This window comes from Rutilus rutilus (assembly GCF_951802725.1).
Source record: "Rutilus rutilus genome assembly, chromosome: 25".
NCBI lineage: Eukaryota > Metazoa > Chordata > Actinopteri > Cypriniformes > Leuciscidae > Rutilus > Rutilus rutilus.
Window position 1 is genome coordinate 28,429,333 of NC_140229.1, and position 22,527 is coordinate 28,451,859.

The following is a 22,527-nucleotide window of genomic DNA, read 5'->3' on the forward strand; positions in this document are numbered from 1 at the left end:
GAATGACTTCATTTATTTATTTTTTGGACTAAATAACTATTCTGGCTGTTTTTAAACTTAACTTAAACATAATTCTTAAAAAAAGAATAAAATGGGTTTAGTTCTGATATTTGTATAATTTAAAGTGATGACAAATATAATTTTTGGGTGTACTGTACCTATAAAGGGATAGTTCACCCAAAATTTTAAATTAGCCCATGATTTACTCACCCTCAAGCCATCCTAGATGTATATGACATTCTTCTTTCAGACGAATACAATCGGAGTTATATTAAAAAATGTCCTGGCTTCCAAGCTTTATAATGGCCGTGAATGGCTGTTTCTGTTTTGAAAGTCCATAAAAGTGCATCTATCCATGATAAAAGTGCTCCATGTGGCTCTGGGGGGTAAATAAAGGCCTTCTGAAGCGAAGCGATGCGTTTGTGTAAGTAAAATATTCATATTCAAGTTATGCTTTAGATTTAAGTCAAATCCGTATGTTCGTTTGGCCGGAAGCTAGTCATTTTACTTTATAAAGTTTTAAATACGAATATTTTTCTTACATCTCCATCTTCCTCATCACTCCACATAAAGTCAACATCTGAGATATTTCCATCAGCTATATGTTCAAGCACTTCAAGAACTATATATTCTGCATATGAAAAAGTTGTTAAAAAAAAGGTATCGGTACTGTGATATAGATTTTTTATATAAGAAATTTCAATCAGCATTACTGGACTTCAGTTACTGGAATGTGATTTCATAATAGACTTTGGAATCCACTGTACATTCTAATGGACAGACACATTTGAAAAAATCCTGATTTAAAACTTGTAATTCTACAATCGATTTTAAACTTTAATAAGTTCGATTATTATTTTACTATTTTACATACAAACTATGAAATACTGGCAAACATATCAAAAATTAAATAAAACCATAGAAAATGTTGCTTGCTTCTGTGTTTGGAGTGAAGTGCTGCCATGCTTCTCTTCAATGTAGTGTTTTTTTTATAATAACATAGCCAATGTCTGTTTTAATCATTCATCCATTCAAATTTGAACAATTTCCAGACATATGCACCCACCTCGCCCCAGATGCCAGCCGCGTCGTCGAGATTGTGTTTCTGGTAGGACAGCTGTCGGATGCAGTTATTAACGGCAACACTACTCCTGCCAGGAGCCATTTCCTCCTCTGATATCTCCACCCAGCCCAGAGATCGCACCGCAAAACACTGCAAACACACACACACACACACACAAGCATGAAGAACACCAGCATCTAGATGATGTGTATGTGTTCAGTCATCAGTGTGTTTACCTTCACCCCCTCGGTACTGCTGACATAAGACTGTTCCTCTTCCTCCTCAGACTGAGAAAAACTGCACACAACAAGATGATGACACACAGAGACGGGTCAATACTCCCGTAGCTCAAACACTAGAGCCCAATCCTGCAAACTTCTCTGTATATCAAGTGTTCCTGAAGATATGAATCTGCTGGTTCAGCTGCGTTTGATCAGGGGTTGAAGCTGAACTTTCTCCAGGAACAGGATTGGGCACCCCTTCAGGAGTCTTAACGTGAGTGGCTTTAGATAAGCGTCTAAGAAATGCATAAATGCAACGCCATATAAATGTTTTTGTGCCGTGATACTGTGTCATGCTCAGGCCATCCTTAAAAATATTTTGGTTTGCAGTAACAGCAAAAAAAAAGAAAAAAAAGGGTCGGTAGGTCGGTCTATATTTTTTTATATATAAAAAAAATAATATAAAAAAGTATATATTTTTTCATTTAAAAAAAAAGAAAATCAGGGTCGGTGGGGGGGGTGGGATGACATTTTTCACCTATGTCTAAGGGCTGTTTACACCAGGCCACTTCATGCGTTTTCTCGGTTTTCTCAGATCGGATTGCAATCTGATTTATCAAAACGATTCCATTTACACCTGGTTACATAGGCTAAATGTGTGTTGTTTTTTTGCGGATATAAATCCGATCTTCAATTACCGCTATATGTAGATTTAATGGAGTGCAGGTCACCGAAAGCAACAGTTATGACTACATTATTTTATTGATCAGCTAAAATTTCTGAATCAAAGTCCGCAATAAGAGAAAGCGGAAACAGCCTTGGTAAGATCATTTCGTTTCTTTACATTTAATGATGATGATTGTGTGTTAAGCGTCAGCGACTTACTTTCACTTTGATTTGCGATAGTTTGCACGTTGATGCTCAGCTTCTCATCTGCGGCAATGCGTGTTGCAGTAGCGTCGTCATATCTGACTAAAACATGACATATAGCCTATAACACGCTCTCGCATGTTTATTTTTTAAACATATAAAAATGAAATAATCTTTAGAGTAAAGCCGCAGCCATCATTACCAAGCGCGAACCATTGACAGTGAATGAAACGAAGCAAACTTATGGTGCGTTCAAGTCCTCCTGAGAAGTTCGTACGTACGAGGTGGGAAGTCGTGTTTATAACGGCATGTGCGTTCAAGTCACTTTCGTCGGCTCAGAGCAAAATGGCGGAGTACTTTCTCTTAATTAATTACACAAAAATACAGTAAGGTTCTTAAACTCTAGTTCTAGAAAATGAAGAACAAAGAAATGTGCATCAGGTGTACTTTGTATTTTTATGTTTTTAATTCATTTATGAAGCCACTGCCAACACATCGTTACATGTTGCATTGTTGTATTATAATACTATCGTATTCTGTGTTGGCGATTAGCTAACTGAGCTGTTAATAGAAAAGCCTGACAATATCACAGCTAAATACCTTTACGTATTGTGTATTCCGCCATGTTAATCACTGACACGCCCCCAACTCGGAAAGATCGGAGCTTAGAGAAAATCCCGAGCTCCCCACTGGTATTTACGACATTGTGGTGGCGTTCAAGTGCGTTCAACTCGTAAATACGATCTATACGAGACGACTTGAACGCACCATTAGCTTGCAGGCAGTAGTGTGACATGCGTTAATGGTTAACCAATGGTGTAAACATAATCAGATGACGCGCCACGGGTTTTTATTTAAAAGAAAGAACGTAGCTTATGTTTGTATGTAAGTCTAGGCAATTTATATTCACAATACTTAATAACTAATATTATTTTATTGCATTTGTATTAGTTGTTTGAAGAGTTAAAAAAAAATCGGTCGGTCTTAACGCAAGTTTACAACCGGCAAGTCGGTCGGACTGAAAGGGAAAATAAATAAATAATTGGGTCGGTACTAAATTGACAGGGTCGGTCGGGTTACGGCAAACAAGAATATTTTTAAGGATGGCCTCAGTGTGATGTTTGATTGATCTTGTACCTGAGATTGATGGAGGCGTAGCGTAGAGTCGCTCCCTCAAACTCCTTCAGACTTTCATCAGAAGCTATATCCTCCTTCTGATCAATAAAAACAGCATTATATGGACTTAAAAAAACAGAATAAGGTGTTTGTATGTCTGTAACACCATTATGAACCTACCTGCCAGAGTTCTTCAACACTCAATGTGTTTGGTTGTGAAACACCGTTCCATGTAATCTAATTACAAATGTGACATAAGCATTCACATGGGTTACAACAGTCCTTATACTGATGTGATATATTAATAAGTGTGCGCACCTGTGGCCCGTCAGCGGGTGTGAGCGCAGGCGAGGCGCTGGCGGGTCTCTCCTCCAGGGGCCCGGGCGGCTCCCACTGTGTGGTGCCTGTGGGAATGTGCCAGTAGTAGGTGCCTGATGTGTCCTGCACTCGCATCCAGCCAGCGGGCAGGTCCGTGTCCGTCTCAAACGCACTGCCATCCCAATAGGACTCTACAATAAAGAAACGTTTCTTTGGGCCTGTTTACACCTGGTATTAACACTTCAAGTGATCTGATCAAAAGTTGTCAGGTGAGGCGGATGGCCGTTTACACCTGGCAGTAAAATTATATTATTGGTTATCAGGTAAAAGGGGAAAACATTGAATGAAACTTAACTGATCGCAACAGTTCCTATAACAAACAGTTGAGTAGGGTTGGGTATCGTTTTTTTTATTTTATTTTTATACCAGTGCCGAATCGATACTTTGAAAATGGTACCGGTGCCTGAACCGATACTTTAAAAAAAAAAGAGCTTCAAAACAATGGTGAATGATATTAAACTTAAAAAAAAATTAAATTAAACCAGAGAAATTAAAGGTTAGGTCGATTTGAATGTGCATAATACACAAATGCGAACAGTAGTTTGAAGCTTTCCAAATATGTCATTTTAAAGCCCCTCATTACTGGCAAATATTTTAAACCCAGTGTTATTGGGATGTGTCAGATAAGCGTATTCACTACAAATGTGAAATGTTTGGAACTACCTCTGGATGTGGTTTGAGCGGATGTCTTTTATCTGATCAGCGGAGCTGGATCCCACTATGGTGTAGGGCATCGGTTCCCAACAGGGGGGTCGCGGCCCACAAGGGGGCCTCAGCGAGCTCTGTGGGGGGGTCGCGTCATATTTTGAAAAGTGTTGAGCAGTGAGCATTAAGGAGAACGATCATATTAGATTAGCTCATTTTAGCTGACCAAAAAATGGACAAATTTGTAATTCGTCCTCCACAAAAAGACAGAGTCCCACCGATTCGCCTACAGCTGCTGATAATAATGACCCAGGTGAGGAAGCTCCCATCACATCTGGTCGCGGTGCTAGCAGTGCTAGCAATACGGGAAACACGAAATGCAGGAAATAGCAAGATAGTTACCTTGACTATGGCTTTATTTCATTTTATCGTAGCAAAGAGTCCCTGACCCAGCCACAGTGCATTTTCTGCGTCAAAGTCCTTGCTAACGAGTGCATGAGGCCGTCCAAACTAATAAGACATTTTCAGACAACTCGTCCCCAATACCGCGACATGCCCAGGGCATTTTTTGAATGCAAAGCAAAAGAATTGACACTCTCACAAAATGAGATGAGGGAAGTCACAGCTACTGACAAGAAACTATATATCATATACAGTTGCTAAAAAAAAAAAAAAAATTCACCAAAGCAATGAAAGGGCATACAATTGCAGAAACTTTGATTTTGCCATGCGCAACAGAGATTGTCAAGAAATTATTTGGAGAGGACAAATCAAAACAATTGGCTAAGAAACCATTATCAAATAATACAGTCAAACGTCGCATCGCAACAATGTCAGAATGATCAGCTTTCTGCGTGACTTCGTGGCAATAAAGCGGATGACAAATGGCTTGCTCAACTCAGCTACCTTTCAGACATATTCGGTGAAATTAATTAACAGAGCACTGCAAGGTGCAAACATAAACACTGTGGTGCAGCATGAACGAGTTGAGGCGTTCAAAAGAAAACTACACGTGGAAAACCCGTGTCTCCTCCGGAATCAGTGACATGTTCGAGCACACCCATGCACTTATTGCAGACAGACATTTGAATTTTAAAATCATTCAACGTCAAATAACAGTGCATCTATCAAAGGTCCTGGAGAAATCTGATAGTTATTTCCAAGCTCTGGGGAGCAAGCAGCTGAGTCTCTGTGGGTCAGAAACCCCTTCACTGAGAGCAAAGCTTCCAGCTACTCTGCTATCAAGACTTCTGGAAGAGCTTATAGAAATATCCTCAGATGCCAGCCTGAGGTTTCAGTGAGGTCCCATTGGAGTCATTCTGGTCTGAAACTGCAGAACACCCCCCATGACAGCCCTTAAAACCAAATACAGGGCCAGGCTGACCCTTGAGGATGATATGCATCTCGCCCTGTCAAAGATCTCTCCACGCACTGACCAAATTATTACTCACTGCCAGCAGCGATCCTCACACTGATTGCTAAAGCCTCACAGATAACATGCAGTATATTATAACATTCAAGTATTGAGGTCCCAGACAGCATTCATTTTGAAATAGTCTATTCGTTTTTTTTTTTTCCTATGTGAATACTGACATTTTTGTTATTTCATTTAAAATAGGGCCAGTTTATAGGCTACTTAGGAGTAAATAAATAATTACAAATGGCCTACTGATGCTTTTGTTATTGTGTTTTCAATATAGGCTATTATTTTTGCATAAATATATCTGTTTAAAGTAATAAACATACCGTTTGTTTGAAAACTAATGTTTTTGTCATCCTTGAAGGGGGGCCCTGAAATATTTTCTTGGGAAAAAGGGGGTCTCAGACAAAAAAAGGTAGGAAACCACTGGTGTGGGGTGTTTCTCTGGGATCATCTGCTGGTGTGTGTGCTGTACCTGGCTCTCCATCGGGGGTGCTGCTCGCAGTGCTGCCCTGGGACAGAGACATGCAGCTGGAGTCCTCGTCACTGGTCACGCCGGTCCGGCCCAACAGAAGACCCGCGTTCCTGCCGCCACCCTCGCCGGCTCTCTTCTGCAGCTCAGCGTCTGTGTTCACGCATACGCTGGGATTCAAGCCTTCCTCTTCCTCTCTTTCAGCTTCCTTGTCTCTCGTCTGCTGTTGGTGTTCCTGATTGTTTTCCATCATGGCGGCAGAAGAGTAAATGAGAAGAGGTTCATCAGCCGCCCAGTCTTGCAGGTCAGAGCACAGCGCTTTCAGGGTCTTGTTCTTCTCTTCATTTCGCCGCTGTGAGTTCTGGTTTGGGTTTCTATCTGTGGATTCGTTCTTGTTTTCAACCAGGTTGAGATTCTGGTCTTGCTGCTGCTGCTCTGCTAACTTGCATATTTGGTTCTGATCTTCCTTCATCCACTTGGTGTTGCTCTCAGAGACTGGAAGACTATGTTCATTTTCCTGATTTCTGCTCCATTCATCTTCCTGGTGCTGGAGGGACGCATCATCGTTCTCTAGTCCTCCCATAATGCCTTTGAGGAGCTGGATGGAGGTTGTGCTGGCGTAGTTATGTCGACTCTTTGGAGAGAAAGAGGTTGAACCTGGAGTATCTTTCAGGCCCAACTTTCTTTCATAAGATAAGCAGAGGTCAAGGGTCAGTGAAGGTGGGATGTACGTGTTTTCATTGAGCAGGTCTGAGGGGTTCTTCACAGACATGACACAGAGCTGAAACAACAACACACAAACACCTTTACTGTAACTCCATCAAAGACATGAACATTTCACACACAAACTCACTGTGAAAAACATGCTAAATCCTAATTCACATCTAATCATTTTACATTTCAGTTTTACTATTCACAGCTAGGGATGTTATACCCTGATCTGCCTCAGCACTGACAAAAAACCTTTTTGTTGGATTGGGTATCGATCAGATGGAATCGATCCAAATCCAATACTGTGTGTTAAAAATGTTTGTTACTAAAAGGACAAAAAGCTTTTATAAAAGCACAATAAAAGATTTAGTGTAGGGCTGTGCGACTAAAATTGTATTTTATTTTATTTTTACTTCCAACGATTAAGAAAACAAGATAATCGAAGTAAACGATTATTTCGCCACATGTGCGCACTTTAAAGGTTGTATCAGCGATTTCAGGCCCAAAAAAGGCCCAAACATAAATGATCACATTCATCTAATCTTTCCTAACGATCCGCTAGCTGCCCGCCCCATAAGCAGGCCGTCAAAAAAACGCGTCTCTGTAGGCAGCCTCTGAGATCTACACTAGGGCTGTCAAAATTGCTCAAAAATGACGTTCGAATATTCCCTCTAAAAAAAACACATATATTCGAACTATTCGAACATCTGGTTGCGCATTTTGTCAATGACGCACATTACGTCAATAACAGGACAAATTAATAGAAAGAGACATAACTACTTGTATAGTAGTATAGTATAGTATAGTTTGAATGTCGGATTCAAACTACTTTTTGAATCCGACATTGAACGCTCCGAGCGAGCTGTGCTGTGGTAAACATAGAACTTTTCCTTGACATGAAACGGAAAATAATCAAACCAGTGGAAGCCTGCAGTGCATGAAACTGCTGTATCTAACCTACCTTATTCATGCAATATCTATTCAGTCAGTACAGTAGCCTACACTTTAGTAATGTTTCTGTTTAACGTTAACGCTTCTTCCTGTGACCTGTCCCTGACCCCTCAGGCAGCGCGCCCACTCGCAAAGCAGACAGCCGCGCCTCTGCTACCGCGGGCGTTTTTCCACATTCGAATATTAATTTTCACATTCGAAATTCTGTTTTTTAAAACTATTCGAATATATATTCGAATTTAGAATATTCGTTGACAGCCCTAATCTGCACACAAAAACAATTGGTTTCACCAACCACTCAAAACCAAAATAAATAGTGTTCCAACCAATCACCAACAGGTTTGTGAGGTTTGTTCTGCAGTTCTATCTAATAACGTGTTAGACAGATCAGATCGTAAACTAATGAACAGGAGAATGCGAGCACTGTGAGCTCAGGCTGGCGTTCTCAGCGCCGTCAGAATAAAAGTCACAACAACAAGCGTGTCTTACATCACTACCGGAAGTTCCTACCGGGAAAGCGTTCCTGAGGGAACCACCCTGGTGGCTAGTTTTTGAAAGACATAAAAGGTGTAAATAAAATAATATAGACAATGAACATTATTTGACATTTAGAAATAGTTTGGGCGATTTGTCCTACTGTGCCTATTGATTTCTGACGCGCACAGATAAATGACTTTTATTTTCAATAATAAACAAATTGAAAAATCTTGGGTTATTTTTTCTACCCAAATCCTGGGTTGAGCTTTTGGGTAGATTTTTTTGGGTTATTTTTTCAGTGTTTGAAAAAGAATATAAATACATAGGATGTTGAAATATGTTCTCAGAACTGTACCAGGGTTGCTGCACACTTTTTAAAGTCAAATTTAAGGCTTTTTAAAACCTGAAGGAATCTAAATTAATACTGTACATTAGGGGTGTGCAATATTGACAAAAATATATCTCGTAAGTTTTGTTGATAATAATTAGATGCTATTTTACTGATTGTGTTTTTGTACCGGTGCCATGGCTGGTTTAGGCCTGTTGTTGACAGCTGACTCACGAATATATATTCATATTTTTCATATTCTATGCAGTGGTCAGTAGGGTGGTCCTTATTTTTTAAAGTCTCCAATTGTCATGCTCTTAACCCTTTAAATTGTTCCTTTATATAAGAAAATACAGCATGCCAATTTTTATGGCAGTAACATAATAATTACTGGTAGCTCAATAGCTTTAAAGGGATACTCCACTTTTTTCGGAAATATGCTCATTTTACAACTCCCTCAGAGTCAAACAGTTGAGTTTTACCGTTTTAGAATCCATTCAGCCGAACTCCGGGTCTGGCGGTACCACTTTTAGCATAGCTTAGCATAGATCATTGAATCTGATGAGTCCAGTAGCATTTCTTTCAAAATGACCAAAGAGTTTCAAGTCTTCAAGTATCCCTTTAAACTTTCTGAGATTTTGATGATTTTCGTAAAAACAGATCATTTGAATTGGTATTGTATCTGGCTAGTAAAATTCAAAAAGAGATCTCCATAAAAGCATCTAATGCACCATATATTCTTAAATATGTATTTTAGATACATATCTCAGTTTACTTATTGTAGAAACTAAATCCAAATAAATCTATCCATGACCCAGTTTAGCAGATTTACCTTTCCTGGTGGAATCAATACATATTTCTATTGATGATCACCTTGGTTATTGTTTGGGTTTAGAGCACATTTTTTGGTTTAAAAAATGACATTACGTTCCTTAAAATTGACCCGGAACTTTGGCCTAATTCAGGATATATACAGAAATTCTTAAGTTGAATTTAATACCTTTTAATACCTTTTTTAATACCTTCACGATATTTTTTTTAATACCAGCACGACTTCAAGCTGCAACTGTAGCGGTGTAAAGTGAAAAGTAAAGGTTTTTGTTTTGTTTTTTAAGCTGTGATTTTACCACTTGATTTCATAGCTTTGTAAGATAAAATCCTTCTTTGCTAGACCTGATAATTATTTTGGTCTATAATCATATCAATATCAAAAAGTAGAATTAAAAAAGCAGCATTAAAAAGTTCATTTTAACTATTAGTCTAATTTTCTACCATTATACTGTACAATTGAATAAAATTAGCTGCCAGATAAAAAAAAAAAAAAAAAGCTGCTAGATAACAATAACTTGCTTTGCACTTTTTTTCTGGTTTCACCTCACTCCAGTCTAAACTAAAAGATTTTTTTGGGGTAATGTTTCTACACATTATAATATAAATAACCTGAAAATACTCTCTCTCTGCTCGTTCTTTCAGTTAACATGCACCCTGTCACGAACGCAGCAGTCATCTACATTAGGCTACTCATCGATCAAATAAGGCTTTGGCGGCCGCCAAAAAAAAGTTCAATGCAGGAAAAACCCTGATGTCTCTTAAATGACTGAAATAGAAGCGAACTCGCAAACAGGTTTGACAGCAAGCCAGCCAGCCGGGTACCCAGTTTGTTTCAGCGCGAGCGCGAACGATGAACGAACACCACGTCACATGATATCGCTCGGGTCCTACTCGCAACATATAAATAAATCTACGCGAAATTTTGGATTTTTAGAAGAAAGGCCTGCACTTAACACAAATTGAAACTCATATGCCTAGTTGGATGGGGGCTCGAAAATGTTATACCTCATCAGATGACGTTTATTACTTTTTAATACTTTTGAATGCCCTTAATTTTGGCTAATTTCATTTACTACCTTTTAATACCTTTTACAACCCCGCGGACACCCTGCAAGCAGATTATCAGGAGGCACAGGCAACCACACATGCAATGAAAGTAGTCAATGATCACACCGAGAGAGGAGTGGCTCTGATTCAAGAATACAATGGCTATCTCACACACTCTGAAGAACAATTGCAGTTTCTCCTTCATGTGGTGGAAGATCACCGACCGATCTATCCAGACTGCAAAAAGTCAACACTGGCTGCTGAGCATCAGAAATGAGGGATTGTTGAAAACTTTGTGCTTTTTTTTAGATTGTTGTCATTGTTGCTCTGATTTCAATAGGTTTTTTTCAAATATTACTTGCATATCACAATAACGCCGCACAGCTTAAAGGTCCCGTTGTATGCCCCTTTTCACAAGATGTAAAATAAGTCTCTGATGTCCCCAGAGTGTGTATGTGAAGTTTGAGCTCAAAATACCCAACAGATCATTTTTTACAGCATGTTTAAATTTACATTTTTTGGGGCTCAGAAAAACGAGCTGTTTCAGTGTGTGCCCTTTAAATGCAAATGAGCTGCTGCTGGACGACCCAGGGGGCGGAGCTTCATGAGGTCGCGCTCAGTCTCTCAGGACAATTTCATCTCAGGGAATGATGATAATATCAGAAACTCTCAGTAACGGCGTTCATTTCGAGTCGGACAATAATGCCTACAGAGTCAGAGTGCTGTATAGAGATGAAACAGGTATGGTTTAGTAGTTTAATTACGGTTATTATAACGTATTGTCATCTGCTTGTATGTATCCATTATTTATTAACAGCCTACAAGTCTGCTGTTTCGGACCAAGTCCGAATGATGATCAAACATGTACTGATGAGTTTAATAAAGTTTATTGTACATCACACAAAAGATGAAGCGTCAGTTTTACTTCAGAAAATCACGGTAAGAGCTGAGTAAACACAGTAGCCTAAGTTATAAGAAGTGCGCAAGTAGCCAGTAGAGTTGAGGGAGCATTCCTGTGGGCGGAGGTTAGTCTAAACACAGTTCTGGTGATGTCACTAATGAAGGAAGTAGAGGGATGTACCGGTAGTCCAATCGAGCCGTTTTATGTAGTCAACTTCTGTTAAATAAAATATCTCGCTTGGCATTGAACTTTGAGCTTTATAATTTTACAGATATTATTTATACTCTAACAACAACATTACACACTAACTAAAGTTTGAAACATGGGATCACGTAGAACGGGACCTTTAACATAGGCAATCTTCCACATGATTGAGCTACCTCTAGATATAATTTTTTTGTCAACATTTTTGCATATTTCTAATTTTGAAGTTAAAAGGAACAGTTTAAGAGGTTAAGACACTAACATTTTGCACAAAAAAAAAAAATTGGACTTGATAAGGACCACCCTAGTGGTCAGTTCACAGCAGTGACAGAAATGAACATTTTTACGAAGGGGCAATATTTGCCACATTAAATTGATTTCCAGGGGCATTTTTACCTATATATGGACATTTTTTCTAAACTTATTAGGTATGCATCACCTTTTATGTCAAATAAACTCCCCTACGTACATAAAGAATATTTGGGCTACAGTTCCCCCGCTGAACACGACATGAGCTCCAGCACGAGATCCAGCGGGACAACAGAGACTGGTCCATTACACTTGAATTAGGCTACTTATAAATGTTCATTATTACTTACAATATTTGCTAAATGAGCTAAAATGTTGGCAATATGTATTCAAAACTATATAAAATAGTCTATACCGTAAAATATCAAGCAAATTATCAAACAAACCAGTGGTTGTGTGGAGTTTTAGTGTGGAGGTTTAGTTTAGAGGATTCAAGTGAATCCGTAAACATTATTTACTGTATGAGAAAAAATAAAAAAATAAATAAAGAGAGACAAAAAAACGCTAGTACAAAAGTACAAATGAATCAACCCTTTATGCTGGGTAAAATTAACCCAACATGTGATCCATCCTGTATTTACCCAGCCCTTCGGTTTGAAAACAACCCAAATTGGGTTGTTTTTAACCCAGTGTTTTTTAGAGTGTGCCGTTTTCTTTTGTTTTCTTTATTTTAAAACTTCCGTTTACCGTTCACTGGTTCCCCCTTCATCCCTACGGGGTACTTTGAACTTTGTTACATTTATATTTTAAAGCATTTTAAAAAGCACATTAAAATAAAATGGGCCTCTGAGTGAGTTGACGTAGTGTAACAGCGCAGCGCTTCTGGGTTGTACGTCAGAACGTAGGATCACTATTGGCCAACTGGTCATGTGTGTGATGCTGGCTGCGCTGTTACACTACGTGAACTCACTCAGAGGCCCAGGCCACACAGAAGAAAATCAATAGTTGAATAAAGTCGTTATTTTATTTTTATTTTTGCGCACAAAAAGTATTCTCGTCGCTTGATAAACTTATGGTTGAGCCGCTGTAGTCACTTGGACTATTTTAAACATTGTCTTTACTAACTTTCTGGGCCGGCAAGTTTCAATAACAGAGAAGCCTATGGAGGAGTGAGCCAGCTCTCAGATTTCATCAGAAATATCTTAATTTGTGTTCCGAAGATGAACGACGGTCTTACGGGGTTGAACAACATGAGGGAGAGTGATTACTGACAGAATTTTCATTTTTGGGTTGAACTAGCCCTTTCAGATCGCATACTTCAGCGAGAAATAAATAGAAATGGAATTATGTATGACAAAATATTTTGCAAACGTGAGAATAAATCAATATTTCTCCAAATATGTGCAACTAGCCCTAACGAACACTGTGTAGTGCATGCATGTGAACACAAATAAAACGGAGCAAACGAGAGAGAAATTATTTTCATGAAATACAGTTTGATTATTTTGCACTCCAGACATAAATTAAAGGAGAACTCCGGTCAATTTTAACATTGAGCTCATTTTTTTGTACATTTGGAGTGCTGTCAGTACAGAGAACAACGACAAAAATCGGTGTTGCCTACACCGAGTTATCCTCTTTTTAAAATTTGCACCCTGTTGACTTCAATGGGGCAAGTTTTAAACCTGCTTTTAGGCTCTTAACATCCTTGATGTGTCATTACAAGTGCACAGGTCATGTGAGTGATTCCTTCTGAGTGAACACGGGTGAATCTGACTGTAGTAGATGTGAAAGATATTAATAAAAATGATGTTTATTCAGCCAGCGCACATACCTGTATTTGGGTCAATGACGTGACGCCTACATTTTCTGTCCGATTGCATTTTTTCAGGCAAAAATGGGTTTAAATGCCTAAAAAGATACTGCATATTTGTTGTACCTCTCCCATGTATGTACTCACTTTAACTTTTCAAAAACCTTTACTTATTTGTTATTTTTTTTTGTTATTTAAAGTGTCAAAACATCATGTGGTGCGACCGTCCGACCATAACTTCTGTTTTGAAAACATCTTTGAAATTGCTCTGAATTTATTCAAATTTATATTCTGCACTATTTGGCATGATTTCCAAAATGTTTTGTAATCCTTTAAAAAAAATTCAAAGCATTTGCATTTATATTTCCATCATAATATACAAACAAACTTTGTCCGATGATGTCCATTTTATGAAATATCATGTGGTGCGACCATCAAGGAACTACCATTTTGGGACTTATATGTTGAAAACTATTCAAACACAGGAAGTTACATCATAAACCAATTTACCAAGGACCCATGGAAGCAGCAAGAAGGTTTGTAATTCTCTCAAATTGAAAAAAAAAAAAACCTTTGTAATGGTTGGTATGTAGTTGCCAAATTTGGATGTCATGTGGTATGACCTCAAAAAAAAATTTATATTAAAGTTATTTCTACAAATATATATTTTTATTATAAATTTCATAGTGACCTTTTTTGGCAAGCTAGCTTGTTTTGTTTAGGTGGCCAATTCTGTGCCTGTAAATTATGACTGAATTTGAAAATATCATGTGGTGCGACCAAATATCATGTGGCGCGACCACTGCAGACTGTTTTCAATGATAGATATATGTCCTAGATTGGCAGTTTTATGCTTTTATATTGAATTGACGGTTTATATAAAAAGTACTTTACTTTAGTATCATTTGGAATAGATTTTTATGCAGTTTGGGATTTTTTTTTACTCTTTTATGTTTATGTTTACTCTTTGTACAATATGAGAAAAATGCAAAAAAAAAGCAGCAAAAGCAGAGTACCTTGATAGGAGAAGAGTGAAATATTATTACAGTTTAAAATATCTGTTTTCTATGTGAATATATAGTAAACTGTAATTTATTCCTGTGATCAAAGCTGAATTTTCAGCATCATTACTCCAGTCTTCAGTGTCACATGATCCTTCAGAAATCATTCTAATATGTAACCCTAGACCACAAAACCACTCAATGGGTCAATGTCATATGGGTCAATTTTTTGAAATTGAGATTTATAGATCATATGAAAGCTGAATAAATAAGCTTTCTATTGATGTATGATTTGTTAAGATAGAACAATATTTGGCCGATACAACTGAAAATCTGGAATCTGAGGGTGCTACAAAATCGAAACATTGAGAAAATCACCTTTAAAGTTGTCCATTTATGTTTGCGATATTGCTATATTCACTCACAAAAATAAATGTTTATAAATTTATGGTAGGACATTTACAAAATATAAAACATGTTTATTTAATATCCTAATGATTTTTGGAATAAAAGAAAAATCGATAATTTTGACCCATAGAATGTATTGTTGGCTATTGCCACAAATACCCTGTGCGACTTGTGACTGGTTTTGTGATCCAGAGTCACTAATGATTTGCTGCTCAAGAAACATTTCTGATTATTATCAATGTTCATATTTTTGTGGAAACTGTGATACATTTTATATGTCAGGATTATTTGATGAATAGAAAATTCAAAAGAACAGCATTTATTTGAAATAGAATCTTTCGTAACATTATAGCCTGCGCCTGAATGCGACACTGAATGTGTCCTTGATTATAAAAGTATTAATTACTTAAAAAAAAACTATTGACCCCAAATGTTAACTGTATACAATACTTTTATGAAATAATTTATATCTATAACATTATTATTTGTTAGAAAGAAATTCTAAGTCAAGTTAAATTAAATGGTGCACTTGTGTTTGTGATGTGATTTTTATAAAAAAAAAAAAAGTTTATTAAATGTTTATGTTCAGGAAAATTCTGTGAAATTTGTATAAAATCTGGTTTAAATCTATTTTTTTGTATAAAATGTATTGTTCATTGATCTCTTTAAATAGATTTTTAACTATATAAGGTCTTCGTGTCATTTGGAGCGACCACTTATAATGTGGTGCGACCAATAAAAGCAATCACTGTATTAAATTTAAAATAAAATATCTTATTTCTGTGGCTGAAATATGAATCACTGATTCAGTATGCTTTAGTAAGTTATATTTTTAAAACATTTCTATCAGTTTTATGTGATTTACAGGAAAAATAAGTCTGTTAACTAGATTTAAGAGGGCAACTCGAAAATTATAGAACAAAAAATAAGATCATTATTTACAAAAACTCAAAAGAAATGCAAATACTTGGTTTCTAAACACTTTAATTACCAAGAACTTGTAAAAAAATGTTTATGCATGTTAAGGAAATGAATTAATTTTAAGATAAATCATGGTCGCACCACATGACATTTTTTAAGGCTACGGACAATTCATCTAGATGAAAAAACACTAAAATCACTTAAATTTTTTAAAATGAATTTAGGTGTACACAACACCCTAATGTTTGAACAATTGCAACAGGTATTATGTTTTTTTGGATTTTAAAATTGGCCTGTTGAAAATCCTTATACGTCATTGACCCATTTACATCCTGTTTTCGGTCGAAGTGTACAGTAATCGATTAATCGACTACTGTGGACTTCGACCGAAAACAGGATGTAAATACAGGTATGTGCGCTGGCTGAATAAACATAATTTTTTATATATTTCTTTCACATCTACTGCAGTCAGATTCACTCGCGTTCACTCCGAAGGAATCACTCACATGACCTGTGCACTTGTAATGACACATCAAGGACGTTAAGAGCCTAAAAGCAGGTTTAAAACTTGCCCCATTGAAGTCAACAGGGTGCAAATTTTAAAAAGAGGATAACACGGTGTAGGCAACACCGATTTTTGTCGTTGTGTTCTGTACTGACAGCACTCCAAATGTACAAAAAAATGAGCTCAATGTTAAAATTGACCGGAGTTCTCCTTTAAGAAATGAATATCACTGCAACCCAGTGGTCAGATCTCGAAGCTGGAGTATTTATCCCACAACCCACAACCACAGCCTTTAATTTGTAGCACTTTCAAACACTTTGTATGTCCATTTTGCATTGTGACCTCAGGGCTCTACACTGCAAACATTTCTATTCAACTACCTGACCGTCTCATGCTGTTGACGTTTCTTTGCAGCCAAATTAACTGGAAAAACTACATTTGGATTATCATAAGCAAGGTCGGAAATTAATGGAGGCTTGGGGCAAAAATGCCACCAAAAAAATTATAAAAAAGCGCCGCTTCGAATTAGCAGCAATTCGGAGGCGGCAATGATTCTTCTTGAATTATTCTTAAAGGGTAACTCTCGCCAAATTGCAACCTATGCTATTTTTGTTCATCTACCCGAGTCAAACATTTGTGTAAAGCATAATTAGAATGGAAACACCACTTTTAAGATTGACCATATTTTCGTTTTCCGTCAAAATGCCTTTTGAATGGGATCGCTAGGGGCACTACAAAATCACTATTTTTAAAACACTAAGGAGGCTCGACACAACATGAAACTGTGCTGGAAGTATCACCAGGGGCTCTACACATGAACTCCAGCATTGACATTGTTTGTGTATACAAAGTTTACTAAAAAGAAAGGAATTGTACGACTCACTTTATCAGTTAGTGTTTCCGGTGGCTGGAATTTAGTAAGTCAAAAGTAGTCGATCTCCGAATGCAACGCAACATGAGGGGAGTAAAGATGGAAAGCTCAGTTCATTACGTTGCATTCGGAGATCGACTACTTTTGACTGACAAAATTCCAGCCACCGGAAACACTAACTGATAAATATCCGTGATGCATTTTAACGGAAATGAGGGACAGTGAGTTTTGAATGCTTATATCTCCTAAATGTGAATTTTGTCATTGGTTTGGAACACACCAGCTTATTCAAAACCTTAAGCCTAACATATTCATACTAGAGATGTGACGGTGATAATATTCTCCCACCGGTTAATCGAATTGTGACAACACCGGTATTACCGGTTTCATCGTGGGGGTGGGGGGTGTTAGAGTGATGTATTTTTTTTGTTTACATGGCGTCAATTCATCATTCATGTTGAATTTGATTGACATGCGATCTAACCAATCAAATTCCACCATTTTTGTGCGACAAAGCAGTCAGAAGAGTTATTGATTAACTTTGGTGGATTTGAACTTGGCTTTAACTGAGGCAATCTGTCACGACACATTAAAGAGCCAAAAAACGGTAGGCTTATTTTATTTTTGTTTGACTGACCAAATTTGAAAGTTAAGACTTTGTTTAATATTAAATATTACCTGCTCGGTCCTGTATTTCAGCGCGTTGTCAGTGTCCTCTATTTTTCACTGCTTGAGATCATGTTGAGAACAATAACGCGCGATTTGAGGGTATAGGGCGCGATTTCGGATTCAACCACAGTGTTTTGAATGGTGGGTTCGTTATTATTCGTTATTATTCATGAAAAACGCAACAACAAAACGGACATTTTGGCGTAATTTGTGTGTGTTATGTTTTGTTCAAGGCCGAAAAGAGAACTTGATACTGACGCGCATCTTTTCCGTGTGTACGCACATGTGTGTAATAGGCAGAACTTACAGCGCGGTCTCTTGTTTTGTCACGCTTGAATGGTTGAGCGTGATCATATAACGCTAGTCAACTGGTGACCGAAAATACGGATACTGCGTAACTGCTTTAAAAAAAATGTTTGCGGTGCTGCGGTGGGCAAGTGATGAAACCGGTGTTGCGACTGAACACCATGTAACACCGGTAACACCGACTATCGTGCCAAGCCTAATTCATACTAAAAGCTAAAAAACAAAAACAAAATGATTTCAGGGGGCCTTTAAAACCAGCACCTGTATTATTAAGATACAAATTAAACAATGCTGTATATTTTTTCAGGTAGGTCTAATTTAATGAGGATTAATCTATATGGTTGTTTTTAGAGATGCACCGATTGCTCGGCTGGTGACCGGAATTGGCCGATTTTCACGTGATCGGCCATGACCGGCGACCGGCCGGTCAGTCTGACATATGCCGATTTTATGCCGGTCAAATGCACTCGGGCGCCGCATGATTAACCTTTTGAGCGGTACGGTCTCATATATGAGATTTGTATGTCTGTGCCCATGAGAGTACGGTGCGGTGCCACATTTAGATGTTCAGTGACGTCGCATAACTGCCAGATTCAAACTGTGCTTTCGCGCGTTGGCTGCCTGGCGCTGAGCCAGAGTCGGACGCGTTCAGCGCTGTTATGGCACAACTAAGCAGTGTTTTCAACCTCATAATGTTTATTTTAGGTTTCAGATATTTAAATACACATAAGCACGATTAAAACAATACATTTGGAGTTTGTAAAACACACACTGATGTCTGTGGAAGCAGCAATAACAATCTATTCAAATATAATTTGCCGACATGTGTGTTATTCATATCAGACAAACATAGGGGAAGTAACTATAAAGTTTACTCTATTCTTCTCAGTTCACCGGCCACTTTCTTGCATTTATTTCGGAGAAACTGATGAATTCACGTGCTGTAAATCCGACTGACAGGACAACATTGCGGCGCCAATCTCATTATAGATCAAGATTAAAGGTTTTTAAACGACCACTCACTTACACGTATTTGAGAATCGGAATATCAGATAGGCTAGTTGATGACATGGTAAGCAAGTTTGTGAATATTTTGAATAAAAAAGGAAAAGTGAAATAAAAGCGTCACATCTGTCATACAGTTTTATTGTGGCTGCGGTGTATCGCGTGACGCGTCGCCATGGAAACATTAAAGGGAACGTTCGCGAAAAAACTCACTCTGGGGGTGGGGGTGTCAGTTAGAATATTTTAAACTTACGCGTGAAAGGGTTAAAGAAAAGATGGAAAATAAATATTTGTGTGTGCTGTAAAGTGGTTAGAAAAAAATTAAATCGGAATCGGCTAAAATCGGTATCGGCAGGTCAAACTCAGTGAAAAATCGGAAATCGGAATCGGCCTAGAGAATTGTAATCGGTGCATCTCTAGTTGTTTTCTATTTGATTATTCAATTTCTGTGGTATTTTTACTTGAATACTACTGTTAGAATTACCTGAAAAATTATACTGCATTGTTAAATTTGTATCTTTATTTATGCTACTGCTTCTAATGTGTTTATTCATTCTTGTTTTATTATTGACTACTGCAACACTACATCATAAAAACACAAATACAGTGTGTTTTTATGAGGTAATGTTTAAATATTATTGTTTTGTTGCTTTTTTTTTAACCATGGTATTGACTTTGGTATTGAGTACTTTTGGTGGTATCGGTACTAGATTTCTGGTATCATGACATCCCTAGTGCAATCTGCAATGATAAACTCGCTTAAATAGGTACTTTTACATTTCGCTTTAAAACCAAATCTTCCGCTATCGTCTTGTGAATCATTGGCATGATTGCAAATATGATTCTGATCTTGAAGTCCAATGAACAAGTTGATATAAAGTGACTTCACAGTACTTTGTTTTTGCTCTATTTTGTAAAAATAGTTTTAAAAAAGTTACACCAGACGTGTTGCACATCTCCAAGCAATGGAGATTCTTGAATGAATCTGCTTTTTGAACGATTCAATGAATGACTCACAAGTTAAGAGTGTAAATACCACTTCAGGTGGCGCTTCTGTGCCTCTTCTGCAGTGCAAAGATGGATTTATTGACGCTGATTTCATTTGATTGGTAACAGTCTGATTGATTTTCTTATTGTCTTATGAATAGGCCTTATTGTAACTGAATTTATTGTTAAAATTAACATTTAAAAACAAATATTCTATTTTAAGTTAAGAAATTGACAAAAGATGATTAGAAAAAAAAGCTCTTATAATGGTAACAATGATAGATAGAAATATAAAAATGCACTTTTAAAGATCATACATATAATGCATATTTGATCAAACGGCATGATGACAATATCAAAGCCTGACAGACACACACACACACACACACACACACACACACACACACATATACATATACACACATATATATATATATATATATATATATATATATATATATATATATATAGGCCTATATATATATATACACACATATATGTGCGTGTGTGTTCAGAGGCAGATGCCATAAATATATATATATAAAACGTTAGACATATAGAAGATTACAGCAGGACTAAAGGGCATCGAGGATATGATCTGTCTGTCTGTCTCTCCCTGCTGATGTGTTTATCTGTCGTTCACTCAATCGCATTCACACATTCATAATTCACGCCATAAGCGATCAACACAACGCGCACTCATTTTACATAAGAAAACATTCACTCACCTCACTATTAATAAACGCCTCTCATGAATGTCGATCTCCGTTGGTGTTTCAGAAATCCTCACTCTCCGCCATCACCGTTATACAGCTAACGCTGCTAAAGCTAAAGCTAACGCTAGCCCACGCAACACCCGAGACGTGACGATGACGTAGGTAGAGTGATGCAGCTAATGCTACAGACAACTGGGAATCTGGATGTTTCCCATATCCTACTTAGGAATAACGCCTGGAACGCCGCTAGAATTCGGACATCCAACATGCGAACTCGGCACAGGTCGATCAACTCCAGATCAACCCCGACCACAGCGAGGCGCGTCATTTGACGTCACTTTCAAGATCATGGCAAGTCCTGTTTGCTGTTTCGGGTTCTCATAATAATACTGTTATGTCTATAGCAGTGGCGGCTGGTGCTAAAAAAAGTACCAGTGGGGGGCCAACACACTGAATTATTAATCCAGGACTGAATGTAGGCTAATTGTTAATCCAGGACTGAATGTAGGCTAATTGTTAAATAACAATTTAACAGTGATAATGTAGCTATCATTAGCCTAAAGTTTAGCTAAAACTTCAGCTGGTAGGGTTGGAAAATAGCCAATTGCCAAATAAATCTGAATTTTTGGGCTAAATGGCGATGTATGGTATAATCTGAATATTTAATTATTATTTTTCTATTTAAAAAAAAAAAACTATTTAATTTTTTTTAAAAATATTTAATATCCTGATCAATATTGTCCTACAAACAATGTTTATATTGAAGGTTATAAAAACAAACATAGTGAAACATTGCTGTCTATCTGCAGTCTATCCAAAAAAGGGGTCAAATCACATTACATTCTAACATTGCAACATTACAATCTAAAAACTAAATAATGCTTTTTAAAGAAGTAGTTAAATTTACTAAACTTAAAATAAAAAAAATAAAAACAAAGCTAATATCATAAAAAATACACATGTAGGTTTGAAATTCTCTAGCACATTTATGTTCACCAACAACAACAAATATTCAACAACAAATATTTTAGCTAAATATATTTATAATTTAGTGCTAATGTATATTTTAGTAAGAATAATTGCGCTCTTATTCTATTGCGCTCCGTCTGTTCGGCGCGCATGCACGCGGCGGCGCTCGTTCACGGAAGTTTAGCTCATGACAACAAGCTGGAAATATTGACTTTATAACATTTACAGATGGAGAATATGTCCGTGAAATGTAAGTTATGCACTGAGGAAATTATTGGATGTCACTTCAGCTTATGGCTAAATATTATTAGAGGTATATTTGTTTCAACCAATCGCTGCACAAGTGAAGTTTATGTGTGATGACGAAAGCACGTTAGTGCGAGCCCTCCCGGAACCCATAGAGAATGCATTGCAGTGCCTGCAGATCTTTGAATGTAAGTCTATGGGAACCAGGGGGGCAGCGTTTCATATT

General features: G+C 37.4%; 2 protein-coding genes across 2 annotated transcripts in view; one reads left to right on the top strand and one right to left on the bottom strand.

Annotated features, from left to right (window-relative positions):
* Positions 1–21,422, bottom strand: part of apbb1 (amyloid beta (A4) precursor protein-binding, family B, member 1 (Fe65)) — a 101,848-nt gene extending 80,426 nt beyond the window's left edge. Inside the window, exons 1-7 of the mRNA XM_084401084.1 lie at positions 21,099–21,422; positions 6,189–6,966; positions 3,589–3,779; positions 3,451–3,507; positions 3,292–3,368; positions 1,300–1,360; positions 1,067–1,213 (exon numbers count right to left, since the gene is read on the bottom strand). Coding sequence (XP_084257210.1) covers positions 1,067–1,213; positions 1,300–1,360; positions 3,292–3,368; positions 3,451–3,507; positions 3,589–3,779; positions 6,189–6,957 — 1,302 coding nt within the window. The 5' untranslated portion in view covers positions 6,958–6,966; positions 21,099–21,422. The remainder of the gene's footprint in view (positions 1–1,066; positions 1,214–1,299; positions 1,361–3,291; positions 3,369–3,450; positions 3,508–3,588; positions 3,780–6,188; positions 6,967–21,098) is intronic.
* The window catches only part of LOC311285430 (uncharacterized protein), a 31,134-nt gene continuing 29,857 nt past the window's right edge, over positions 21,251–22,527 (top strand). Inside the window, exon 1 of the mRNA XM_084401085.1 lies at positions 21,251–21,437. Coding sequence (XP_084257211.1) covers positions 21,291–21,437 — 147 coding nt within the window. The 5' untranslated portion in view covers positions 21,251–21,290. The remainder of the gene's footprint in view (positions 21,438–22,527) is intronic.